The sequence below is a fragment of the Hermetia illucens genome, chromosome 1 (assembly GCF_905115235.1).
Source record: "Hermetia illucens chromosome 1, iHerIll2.2.curated.20191125, whole genome shotgun sequence".
NCBI classification, from domain to species: domain Eukaryota; kingdom Metazoa; phylum Arthropoda; class Insecta; order Diptera; family Stratiomyidae; genus Hermetia; species Hermetia illucens.
In genome coordinates this window covers 11,670,508-11,683,461 of record NC_051849.1, presented here as the reverse complement: position 1 = coordinate 11,683,461, position 12,954 = coordinate 11,670,508, and the positions used below count along the sequence as shown (strand labels likewise).

Genomic DNA, 12,954 nt, shown 5'->3' with positions numbered 1-12,954 from the left:
CACCGAAAAGATTGGCTAATAAACAAACTCGAGATACAACAATTATAACGTTTATAGCTATACTGTAATGGGGTCAATAATGAACGCAGATAGATAGATTGATTTTCAGCTTTTCAAATCTCAAAAAAAAAATTTCCTACTTTATAATTTAACTAGAAACAAATTGGATGGTATAAGATAGTTTCTATAGTATCTTTTCTTTCGATTTCAGCAATACACCCCCTTATAATAAAATATCTTTTGCACGAAACGTACAAGCAACAATACTAAATGCCGTGTTGTGTTGACCATCTACAAGGTTCGCAGTTTGTTAAGACGCTTTGTTCCGTAAAGACATGACTTGGGAGAGTGGAAGTCGGTTAAAGTTTATCAAGTTTTAATACCGAAGAATCTCATTTGAATAGAAACCGCGGCAAACCTTAATTAGATTCTTATCTATGGAATTCTCGTGATAGCGGCAAGAAGTGTAAACATAGTGCGAAATTAATTTATAGGGTCCATGTATTTACGAGTATCGGCCCCAATTCGAAATATAATATCTCTAGTGTTGTTCTAACGAAAAAGATAAACCAAATTGGAAACCACAATGCAGGAGTGCCGGGAGTTTTCGTTTAAGCTGTTTTTATTAGTTGCATTTAATTTGTTTATCCAAATTAATGGATTTAACATTTCGCCGAAACCAAATATGATTTTCAAGGAACCTTCCTTGAAAGTTTACAAGCCGAAAGTGAGATCATCATATTTTGGATTTACTTTGAATTTGCGGGAACAAAGGTACGTCTTGGGATATTTTATCTTTTATATTCACAGGACGAATGCAATCATCTTTTTTTATGGTAAAATTCCTAGAGATCGTTTATTCTGTGTTGGATTGGCAAATGAGGGAGTGACGTAGTATTAACGTCGGATACTATGTACTCTATCGTAATTAGCAAGTGTTTTGTCTAGCACTAGAGTACGTAGTAGTAATTCAATTCCATTGGCTACTGTTTCATAACTCTATCAAGAGATTGGTTCTAGGTCGGCCGATCTTCATTTTTCATTCAAATTTCTGGCAAATATCTACGGATGGGAATATTCCACGAATGGCTACTTTTCCATAGAAATGAATATTCTGGGAAATGCCTATTTTTTCATTTACTATACATACCTATTTGTTCGTTCATATTCAAACACTGAAAAAACTGTCCTTTCAGTGGAAATGTTTTGAAAATTAATTTTGGTTTAAATGTGAAATAGCAACGTCCGACACAAAAATGTAATATATTATTTTTTTTGTTCGTACAAGGAGGTGGAAAATCTTAGAAAGACACGTTCTCCCTAGCTCCAGTGTGGGATTCGCACCCACTAAAAACTACTCCCGGTCTCTCCAACCCCAGCACCGCGGGACCACCATTACGGTATTACTTCGCGGGGTAGATTTGCTTCATTATTGCGTCCGCCAAGGTCAGGCCAGGTCTTTCTAGCCATGTTTCTGTCGCGTAAACTTCCTCGTCTTCTGGGTGTTTTGCTATAATAACCACAGCTAGGTCATCAGCAAAGCCGACAATCGTAGTTCCCTCTGAGACATGATATTCCACAACAGGGGACTAAGTATCGATCCTTGTGGTACCCCGGCTGTAACAATGTACTTTTTGGGGCCCTCATCAATGCCGTTCCAGAGCTGTTTGAAGCAGTTCTTTTGCTCTTCCGGATGACCTCTTTTAGGCGGCCACGCAGTTGCCTGTGTGCTTCCTCTCGACTGTCGCAACCGGGCTTTTTCCTGAGCCTCTGGCAAAGCCTCCTTGCTTGGTAACATGCTGCCCGCAAGCTTGCGATTTCGTTGTTTCACCAGTAGTTGGGTTGCCTACTGGGGAGCAAACGCCTTTTGGCCATAGTAGCATCGCATGCTTCCGTCACCTATCGGGTGATTTGGGTGGCTTTTTCTCTAACCGTACCATTCAGGGATATGTCGGGTTTGAGCGCAGCAGAAAACGTGTCCCCTCAAAAGCTTTTGCCGTACAGCCGAGCATACCACCCTGCATTCTGCGAGAATTCTTTTTCCAACTCGATCCGTCCTTGATTTCCATGCAGATTGCATGGTGGTCGCTGTGAGTATTGTTCTCACTGACACTGCATTCCTTCGCAATGTGACCGAGGCAAGGTATCTAAAGCATCGCTACGATGTCACCTGTTCTCTAGGACGACACATAACCCAGCCTATTCTCACTCTTCCTGTTGCTAACAGTTTGAGTGCTGTCTCTACTGGTAGGCTGATGATGGCGGTTGGTGTTTCCCCGTAGGCTTTCCTTAGCGTTTTCATCGCTGACTCTTGTAGTCCGACCAGATTGAACTGCTTCTCTTACGCTTCGCGAACCTCCTTCGTGATGATTTCTTTTATATCTGTGCAGATTATAGTGATCTCGGGTCTGCTAGCCGTTATGTCGGCTTCTTGTCCTAACGACTTTCCGATTTGGCCCACGAATTTTTCAGCAGTTACGTCCTTGGATTTTTTTGAGCTCCAACATAAGATCTCCCTTCTGTGACCGTCCAATTCGGCTGACATTGTCTCCCAAGTTGGTGAGTTCGGGGTCTCCCTTCACTATCCTGAGAATGTTAGTATATGACCCTTCACCTCGTTTGGAAATGATAATCACCTCCAGTCTTATCTTGTTCCGATCGTTTCTTCACTGCGGTTACACTTTGCTCCAGGCTTTCGCATCCGCGTTTGGAGGTCCGGTCCCTTTCCTCAAGGTTGCCGCTGCAACAGTTTCGCTGGCAGCTTTAGTCGCAGTTCTCGTTTGCTCCGCCTTTTCGGAAGTCGAATCCTTTTTTCTTTTCAGGGTGTCGTTCAGCTTTTTGTGCAGCCTCTTCTCCGGTTTCTCCCCCTTTGTATTTCGAACAGGCGTTACTTGAGTCAGCTGGTTCACCTTTTCATTCGATGGCTTTCCATCTCTTTCGTCCTGGGCCTTGCCGTACGCTAAACGGTTGTCTCTTATCATGGCCCTCATATTCTTGTGAATGCTCCTGCACTTCTTTAAGAATTCACACAGCCCCATTATCTTTTTACCCAGGGCAGTAAATGCAACTTCAGACTTATCATTGCCTTAAACATCGCTCGGGTGATTCGGCACCAAGGATTTTTCATCGAAGACTCCCGCTTCACACTTCCCACTGGGGGCACCGATCGCGGGAGCCTATGCCCGTGTGGGAGGGGATCTGCGAAGAATCGAGCTCCTTCTGAACGGGTCCGTCGATGGAGCCAGTTCCAGTCCCTCCCTACGCTTGTAACATTAGATGCCACAGTAGCTAAGGTTCCCACTACTGAGACACTGCGTTCGTTGTCTATCGACGCTTGCCCACTCCCAAAAACCGCCGGTACTGGGTTTCCAAAGCCCTGCATCGTAACTTTATTTCCCTTCTGTTCTTCCATAGTCAACTTTTATCCACAGGTGGGCTTCTTGTTCCCAAAAATTAAATATATTTACAAAATGTAAAGAACTATGTATAATTGAATGAATGCCATATACACAGGCCCGTCGAGTAGCGAGTGGAAAGACCCAAGTGTAGATAGATCTCAATAAAATTAGAATGTACAATTACACCCTGGGCCCGGATTTTCGCTCTACGACCCTGCATGTAAATACATACTTAATTAGCATTTTGTTGATTGACGATACTTTGAATCTTTAAATTGGCTGTTGAAGCTGTGATTCTTTTAGTTAATTTTATGGATCTCTTGAAAAATGCCCGTCCAGCTACCTCCCTCAAAATGTGTTCAAATCTCCCGCTTCTCATCTCATCTTATCTCTGCGTTAGCGCTGACTGTTTGTGTAAATTTACAGCGGTTCTCTAACAAGATCTCCGCTTGACGTTTATCATCATCTTTCACGCGCAATTCGCTGTTGACTGTTTTCTCGTTCTCGTTCTCGTTTCGTTTTTTCGTTTCTTTTTCTCATCCTGCTTTGTGCGGGCAATAAAATTAATCAATTAACACTAATCTTTGTGTTTTGTTTTGATATCAACTCGTTCTCACCCAACCGTGAATTTGGTTGAATCTCGAAAGAAGTCCGGTCCCAGTATTTTTAAAGAACGCATTTTTTGAACATTGTTTTTGAAGCGTTTCTCGAACATTATGAGTACTCTTCTTCGGATTCTTAGCGATCATCCCCTCCTCGCTTTCTTTGGGAAGGACCCTCAGGTCTCATTAAAAAGTTGTGCAGAAAGATTGTTAAGGCCGGTGGTGTTACAAGGTAGCCCGTACTGAGACGTAATTGTGGCTTGCCATATTATCCACTAGAGGTGGATCTGCACCGGATGTTATACAGTTGAGAATCATGATGAAATGCTCCGTCCACCTCTTGAACTGTTTATAATCGTGGATGAGAAGCCTACTGCTAACGTATCTCACAGGACCATCCAAAGGCATGTGATCACCTACAAACTGATTCGTAATATAACTTTTGATTCCCCGACCAACACAATGGTGGAATTCCTTTGGATGCGACACTGCACTTCTCATGTTTTTCTTGGAGTAAAGTTCTACCTCCACTCGGAACCGTTGACATAGTTCTTAAGTCCTTCCGCTTATCGATCAAACTTTAAATTTCCGCAGTCGCCCAGGTCTTATGACGTCCTTTTGAAATTTGGTCGATGACTTGACCCGCCCCCCCATTTTCACAAAACGAAAGTTTTCCCACTGTTGGATGACAGCCGGATTGCAACAACGATCCACATAATCAGTTCATCTGAAGGACTTTGAACATCCTTGAACAAATTAAAATATATACATATATAGGCTGTCAAGTTGCATATACTCATAGTATCAGTTCCATATCACAAGTTATGAAACACTGCCGTTGTTGATAAATCGTGCAACTCATTCTATTTAAAAACGGTTTTAAAAATTTTATCTGTTGTTGAAAAAGCCACGATCAAGTATAAATAAATGCTTTCTTTTTTTAGTTTTTGATAATGCGGCCTTGTTGATCATATGTGCAATGGAATCCATTTCATTATTTTGTACTTCCTATATTTGGTCATTTCGATGATTTGTACAAAATCGCCAGTGCCTTGACCATACGAATTATCGGAATTCCCTTGTATTAATATAACGTGAATAGCTGGCATTTTCGCTGGTAATTTTTGACTAATTCCTGTACATACCCTGAAATAACTGTCCGCCATATTCTTTCCACCCAAACAATGGGTAGCTTTGTTATTTTTAAAATGTTCTCAGCTGCTTGGAGCTGCACTGAAGTTCGAACACTTTTTATTTGATTGATATGCGGTAATCGGGGTAGCTGGTTCAGTCTGTTGATTCCATTTTCCTCTCTCTGTTGCACCCAGAATTGCCTACAACTATGGCAACTTCGTTTGCTTTTCGGCAAACTTCAGTAAATCGGATTTTCATATATTTATTTATTTATTTATTTATTTTATTTATTTATTTATTTAATGAGGACAATACACAGAAAGCAAATTTCTTATTACATATTGTCCTCAGAGGGAGGAGCAAGTAAATGACATATTTTGCGCTTAAAGCTAGAGAGGGACATAGAGTCAAATGAACCAAGCTGTAGGGCATTGTACGACCGGCAAAACCTCGGGATCGGAGAGTGAAAGTAAATCTCGAGCTCGGCGAAGGGCACATCAATAATGTCCGCATTACGTGTGTCATGAGACGAGGCGATGCGGAGAATAATATCCGAGTTGGCGGAGCAGTCCATCAGACCATTGCAGAGTTTGAAAAGAGTACACATATCAAGGCAAATACGGCGTTGCTGTAGGGAGGGGAGATTGAGGGTGCGGAGTCGTGACGGATAATCAACCCGTGGAAGGTTCTTTTTGTAAAAGAGGGTCCGGGTGAATTTGCGTTGTACAGCTTCAAGAGCGCGGCCGTCACGGATGCGGTAGGGGGACCAGACTACAGAGCAGTATTCAAGGATGTTTTTGACAAGGGAATTGAAGAGTGCTAAGGAGGGCTGGATTGAGGTAAAGTCGGACGAGGAACGTAGGATAAAACCAGACATATAATTGAACTATTATTTCTGCATCCAAGATTTTGCTTTCGCAAACAGATCTTTGATCGTGCGTTGACTCCGCCTCGATGGGTGACCAAAAAAAGAAAATTATAACTTATGTGAAAATAATTTTAGCCCAGTCGTGATCGACATTTGCTCTCTTTTGCATTTATTTTCTGAGAGTAAAGTTTCTCCATCGGAGTACTTTTATGCCTTTCTTCATTTGTAAGATTTTGACAACTCACACTCACTACATTCTGATGGAATATCTTGCGTTAGTCACAATCCTACCGGATTATTTTTCAAAATCAACTTGGCAATCAATCTTGAATGGGGTTTTGTCGACGTTCGTTTCGATCTTTCCTAGCATCTTCGTTGATATTGCCTGCCGCCTCAGATCGACTGGTCCATTTGACAGCCTTTACTAAGACAATAAAAGTCTCTGTCTTACAGTGCTCTTGGACACTGGATGAAGTAGATCTTGAGTTTTCCTTTGAATCTTAATTGGCACACTCATTTATTATTTGTCCTGTAATAGCGACGACATAAAAGACGTGTAGCCCTTTTACCATCCATACATGACCAAACTACGTGGGATATGAATGGGCCGATCAAACGATCCCCTTTAATTTTAATTAATTTTTTTAACAAATTGTATCTCGTTTAATATAAGATTTTCTTATCATTTAAATCTGTCAGTGTTTTTCAAAATGTACTAACCAATATTTTTCAAATTCTGGCTAGCTGGCGTACTACAACCCTTCCTTCTTGCATCAATACGGTTGAACTATTATCTTACATTTCACTCTAAAATGAAACAAATAGCATAATGCTCATGAATTTTTTCTACTATCTAATCGAAAGTCCATCAGCGTCTCATTTTGGGACCAATCCTCATTAAAAACGGTTTGATCAGACTCTTTTTAAGGTTTTGTGTAAAACAAAACCTTATTAAAATCGGTTTACTGTCTGTCTGTCTGTCCGTCACACGTATTTTTCTCGGAGACGGTTTTAGCAGTGGTGGGGTGGTGAAAAGGTGGTGGAAAGGTGGGAACTGTGAACACTCACGCATACTGTGAGTTACATCCTTTTATGCTGAATTTAAGCGAGGTCCCCATATGCAAAAGGGGTGTACATTTTTCTCACCAAATATATTCATATGGGGTATCAAATGAAAGGTCTCCGTTAATACTTTCAGAAGCTGATCCTAGTTTTGACATTTTTTGGGAAGGTGGGGAGTGCAGGGGGTCGAAAGTGATCATTTCTTTAACGGCCCATTCTCACAAACTACCCAACTGAAAAATTTGAAAAAAACCAAGAGGCTGCCACTATATTTTGCCAAGGCTCCGAAATACCCTCCATACCGATATCTTTTCAAATTAAGTTAATAATAGTTCATCCTCGCATCACAAAATTATAACAGGTCCAAGTTGTTGCTTCTTACAAATTCAAGACTATGAATGTCAATATCACCCGAAAGTCGATACTCTCACGTAATATATGTATATATTACGTGCATACACATTCAAATGCCTTTATATCAGAAATACACAAAACCTTTCATACCTGAAGCATCCAGCTTCCGGTTTCCCGATTTGTTTAGACTATGAGGAGGGGTAATAATCACGCATAATTACACTCAGATATGGTGAGGGAGCTTAAAATTCTAGGAAGGTACGTCTGCTGTAATTTGAATAACCACCTCCACCTTTCCTATCCTACCCCCCTCATTATTCAAGCTCTTTCAGCATTCCTTGATATTGTGAAATAGTTATAAGTGAATTTGACTTCGAAAGACACTAAGATTTCGTTTCCTTTGTTTTCCCCAATCAATTGAAGAGTCTTGGAGAACTCACTTGAATTCTTGACCGATTTAGTCTCAAACAATTTTATTTTATTTGGCTATCTGAAGGATGGGAGACGTTGCCGTGGAAATGATTTCCCGCATCTCCTTGTCTGCCTATTGGTTCTCAAAAGTGGTTGACATTCTTTAATAACGCTGTACACCTGTTTTACGAGTTGCGGTATAGTAAAGGATAGGTCCTAAACCTTATATACCGTCCATTTTCCAGCTTAGCCTTCATGCGATTTTCGTAGTCCTCTTTGTCCAATCTTGCAAGGATGTTCTCTTTATCTGCTTTGATTTAATAAGCGGGATTCTCTCTGAGTTCCTCGATTATTTTCTTCTCTTTAATGGTGTTCCTGCTGGCCGGCGCTCGCTGTTGCTGAACTGATACGTTCTTTTTGTTCTGCAGTAGTTGGTCTTGTCGGAGAGGGTGCATTGATTCCCGTGCATTGGTCGATCTTGGGCGGCAAAAATCAGTCCATTGTTTAGAAGTTTTAAATATTACTCTGTGAAGAACTGATAGGATTGGTTTACTACGTAATTATAAATTTAATCCATTTTAATCCACAGCTGGTGTCTCCGCAATGGACTCACGGTGAACGCTAGGAAGACTGGACTAGTTATGTTCACTAGGAACGTCAGGTGGGGCAGCTATACGCTAGCCACCTCAGCAGGGGCGGAAATCCAGCTGGCACAAACAGCCAAATACTTAGGAGTACATTTCGACTCCAAGTTAACGTGAAAGCATCATATCCAGGAACAATATCAGAAATCCTGCAGATTGCTCTGGTGGTGTAGGAATACGATAGGTAAGACCTGGGGACTTTCACTTAAACGGATATACTTGATGTATACATCCATAATAAAACCCATTTTGATGTATGCATGCATCGTCTGGTGGCCAAGACTGAACTTTGCTAACAGCAGGAAGCTGCAGATTCAGAGACTTGGTTGCCTAAGTATTACTGAAGCAATGACTGCGGCACTTGAAGCTATCCTAAATTTACCCCCCATCCACTTGGAGGTGAAACGGAAAGCAGCCAACGACGCATATAGGCTCGATACCATTGGGGCGTGGAAAGGCGGCCAATCCAACGGGCATGCGTCTATATGGAAATTCCTTGAAAAACATCCGGTAGCCCTGATGCCGACTGATCATATGGTTTCCAGATTCGTCTTTGAAAAGACATACACTGTCGTAATCACCGAAAGAGAAGGATGGTCGAGAAGTAGCCATGAGTATTTTCAGATTACAGACCTAATAATCTTCACCGACGGGTCAGTCATGGAGGATGGATCGGGCGCAGGGGTGTTCTCGGAGAATCCCATTATAAAACTGGCCCGACCCCTCGGAAAAATGACGACCATATTCCAGGCGGAGATATATGCCATTTCATTGGCAGCAGAAGAATGTCTGCGACAGAAATGGAGGGGTCCCACCATTCGAATCTGTTCCGACAGTCGGGCGGCATTATCAGCACTAAATGGCAACAACATATCAAGCCAGTTGGTGTGGAGTTGTCATCAGGTTCTGCTGAAACTTGGCCGACTGAACGAAACATTCCTGATGTGGGTGCCGGGGCACTCTAACATCGCCGGTAATGAGGAGGCTGACAGACTGGCTCGCCGAGGGTCTGGATCCACATTGGGGGGCCAGAACGAGCTCTTGGAATCCGACACGGGAAGTGGAACATGAAAACCCTAGTAGGGCTTTTGACGGGACACTAAACTACCATATGGAAAAGATTGGGATAGTGGATTCGGCTGTGTGCCGCCAATGTGAGGAGGAGGAGGAGACGGCCCTGCACTTTTTATGCAGCTGCCCGGCATCCTCAGATCTTAGACGAAGACATCTTGGCAAGGTTTTCTTCATTGAAGAATCTGCACACTCTCTGCTTCTGGAGAATGTTCTAAGATTCGCTAAAGCCTGCGAAGCGGGAAGCCATTGAATAGGCACCTTACGGGGATAGTACAATGGGCCTAACAGTGGCCTGAGTGCTCGGAGCTGCGGCTCCCCCCAGTTAACTAAACTAAACTAACTAATTATAAGTTTGGTAGACATAGGGTCCCGGTATCTCCTCTCGGCGACTTCTGGGGAGTTTCCTTCCTTTCATTTTCGCATGTTTCCGCCATTTTCACTTTAGTGCTTCCTGTTCACTCCTTGGTGGAGTATAGGGTACCCACACAGTCAGATTGTGCTTTAGTTTCACTATCATCACACTTAACGCTGTGCAAGTGATAAGCGATTCGAAACCCGAGCAGCGAGATTGGAAGGCTGATGCTCTACGCCCTCAACCAAGGCGCCGTCGTTTTCCCTTTGGTGGGGGGAAAATGGGACCTCATCGAGGTATAAACAGGTCAGTTTCAGATGTAGGTGATATGCCTCCAGAGGTTTTCTGTTTTCTAAAGCAAATGATATTCGCATTTTAGGAAAGAATTTTGATAGAGGAACATGACCAAACCGCACTGAAAACATCAATGGATCAATGGATCTCAGTCCACGTAAGAATCATCCTTTCTTGAAAAGCAACTGCAATCTCGAATTATATTTAAGTTATTCAAACTTTTCGGCTTGAATGGCAAATTTTTGGAGATTTAATAAGCCTTATTATGGTATGAGTCACACTTTCGTAAAGTTCTTATTCTTTTAAAGAATTATGAAAAATCTAGTATCAACTTTGATACCGAATTTAGTCACTTCCCCACATGCTAAAATGAAATTATATTTTTCAGAGTGTGTTCTCATACCTAAATATAAAAGTATATTTTATGCCAACCATCAAGGAAACTACTGTCTTCCAAGTCTCTTACATAACGCTTAGTATCTTTCTTATTCATCTTTGCGGATACAAAATCTACAATCAATATTTACATTCAAACAAACTGGTTGGAGCTAAGACATAACAGACACGTATAGAAATAAGATAAAATGCGAAGCTTAAAGTAGCTTTTTGTAGATTTGCAAGTAACATACAAACGGTTATTATACGAGTATTGTGTGGATAAGTCATTAGTTGAATCTGTATGAATCATGTGGGTTTCTCACGAAGCATCACCACGTTCCACCTTTATTTTACTGTCGCTGACCAATCCCTCGTGCCGATGACGAATTTAGAGAAAAAGTTGTACCATCTCAAGATTAGTCAGTCAGTCGGTCAGCCAATAAGTCAGTCATTTAACCCATGAATTCTTTGATAGCAATTTATATGATAATTACGACTGTCTCGGACAAATTGAATTATCTGATTCACAAGGGGCTGTGAAGATAAAATGGTGTTCGTTGAATGTAGTCATAACTCTTTGAAAGGGCATATCTTTCGAAGAGGTTAACTTGCATAAAATGGAATTGAGCTCCTCTTCTGGGCTCACTTTTCTTTCTATGTCTTCGCAAATCTCAGAAGATTGTGACCTTAGAACGGGATTCAAAATTCATAGATTCTAATTCCCGAAACCCACGTATGGAGGCAATATGCAAATGGCATCAATCTTAATTCGGCGTGAATGAGGCTGACATAGTCATCTGTAATTGACTCGTCGTGAATTAGAGCTCATAAAAAATGTGAACTCTGGCGTGCGGTTAGCACAATTTTGACCATTTAGGCGAAAGTGAGTCCACTGGGATTGGGACCAAAATAGAACCATCAGTCAGCCAGTCAGCCAAGCTCGCCGTCCAACAATCCGAAAATCTCTTGACTTTGTGATAAGAAAACGACAATATCGTATTCTGTAATTTATTTTTAAGTACTTTCCACCTAAGCATGGTCGTGGGACAAGGCAACGACCAGGAAAATTCAACTATGTTTAATGCATGTGATAGCGGCCATGGCGTCATTACAGAATGACGGCGTCATTCTGCGACGCCGCGTCCCATAGCCTACTCAATTTCGCGGAGGAGTGAAAGTGAAGTAGTGCCACTTAGGCTAGTACGCATACAGTTATTATCACTTAAGCCTCAGCGGAAATGTTCTTTCGAAAGCAATTAGAAATTGTAGCCTGAAGGCAATGAGCTCAGACATTGTATTGTTGGGCGTGTAGTGATAGTGACGAAGTGAATTATTCACTCATTGGATGTTGTGAGGGTAATGTCAAGGTAACTGACGGGACAGATCACCCTCGAAATGGAAGTGAAGGGAGCGTCCTGGAGTGGGATTATAACTACAAGGCAAAAATTTGTTATCTATAATATGATGACCTCAGCCCCTAATTTCCTCCAGGAAGAAATAAACGATACATTTCCGAAAGATATTAACCAACCAATGGTCATTTGAGTTAGTCAAACTAAATTAGTTTAGTAAAATGACTACAGAACGTCCACAAAGCCAAATATTTACTTCCAGCATTGTATCTATAATGAAGATACATTTGGAAATAATGGAGTAGGTATGAAACAGATCCATCACTGTCCATTGAGTCCAGTACTTGGTCTGTTAGAAACATTAGAAGCAGACTTTCCTCTTCATAAATAAATATAGAAATCACTCCTACAAGATTTTTTTTTCAGTCCATGAAAATCTGAATACGAAAAATAAGATTCTTGGAAGATATTTCTTTGTTGTGTTCGTTTCTTTCAAAATTTCCAAGCATTTCAATATTTATAGTCAAGGAAATGTTGTAGGAATAAATACAGCTTTCATGTGGTATTAAAGAGCATATTAACTCGTATTGTATGACCTTTGTATTGCACTAGCAAAAGGCAAGCTAGCGAAACAAAAATGGACGAAACCTTTATGTACTGATGAGTTATGATGATGTTAATGGTAAATTGAATGTTGTTCCTTATGGCTCCAAAAAAGAGTCACGTAATCAAAAGCAAGAAAATTGAGGATGATATAGGAAAGTCCACGTTACCTTGTAGAAAAATCTGAATAGCGAGAGTGAGTCAAAATCTTACAAATAAGGAAAAAGATAAAAAAGTATCTACTCCCGGAAATTTTACTTAAAATTTGAAATATGAGAACTAAGAAATTATCCTAAGTGGGTAATGAATGCAATTTGTTTCGAGAGCAGAGTGTAGTTTTTAAGGTTTTGTGCAAACACTTACTATAATTTTTGGAAAGCTGGGGAGTGCGGGGGGTTGAAAGTGATCATTTCTTTAACCGACCCAGA

General features: G+C 41.2%; 1 protein-coding gene across 1 annotated transcript in view; it reads left to right on the top strand.

Annotated features, from left to right (window-relative positions):
• The first annotated feature begins 311 nt into the window (after positions 1-311).
• Positions 312-12,954, top strand: part of LOC119646519 (integrin alpha-PS3) — a 53,022-nt gene continuing 40,379 nt past the window's right edge. Inside the window, exon 1 of the mRNA XM_038046979.1 lies at positions 312-774. Within this exon, the coding sequence (XP_037902907.1) occupies positions 587-774 (188 nt within the window). The 5' untranslated portion in view covers positions 312-586. The remainder of the gene's footprint in view (positions 775-12,954) is intronic.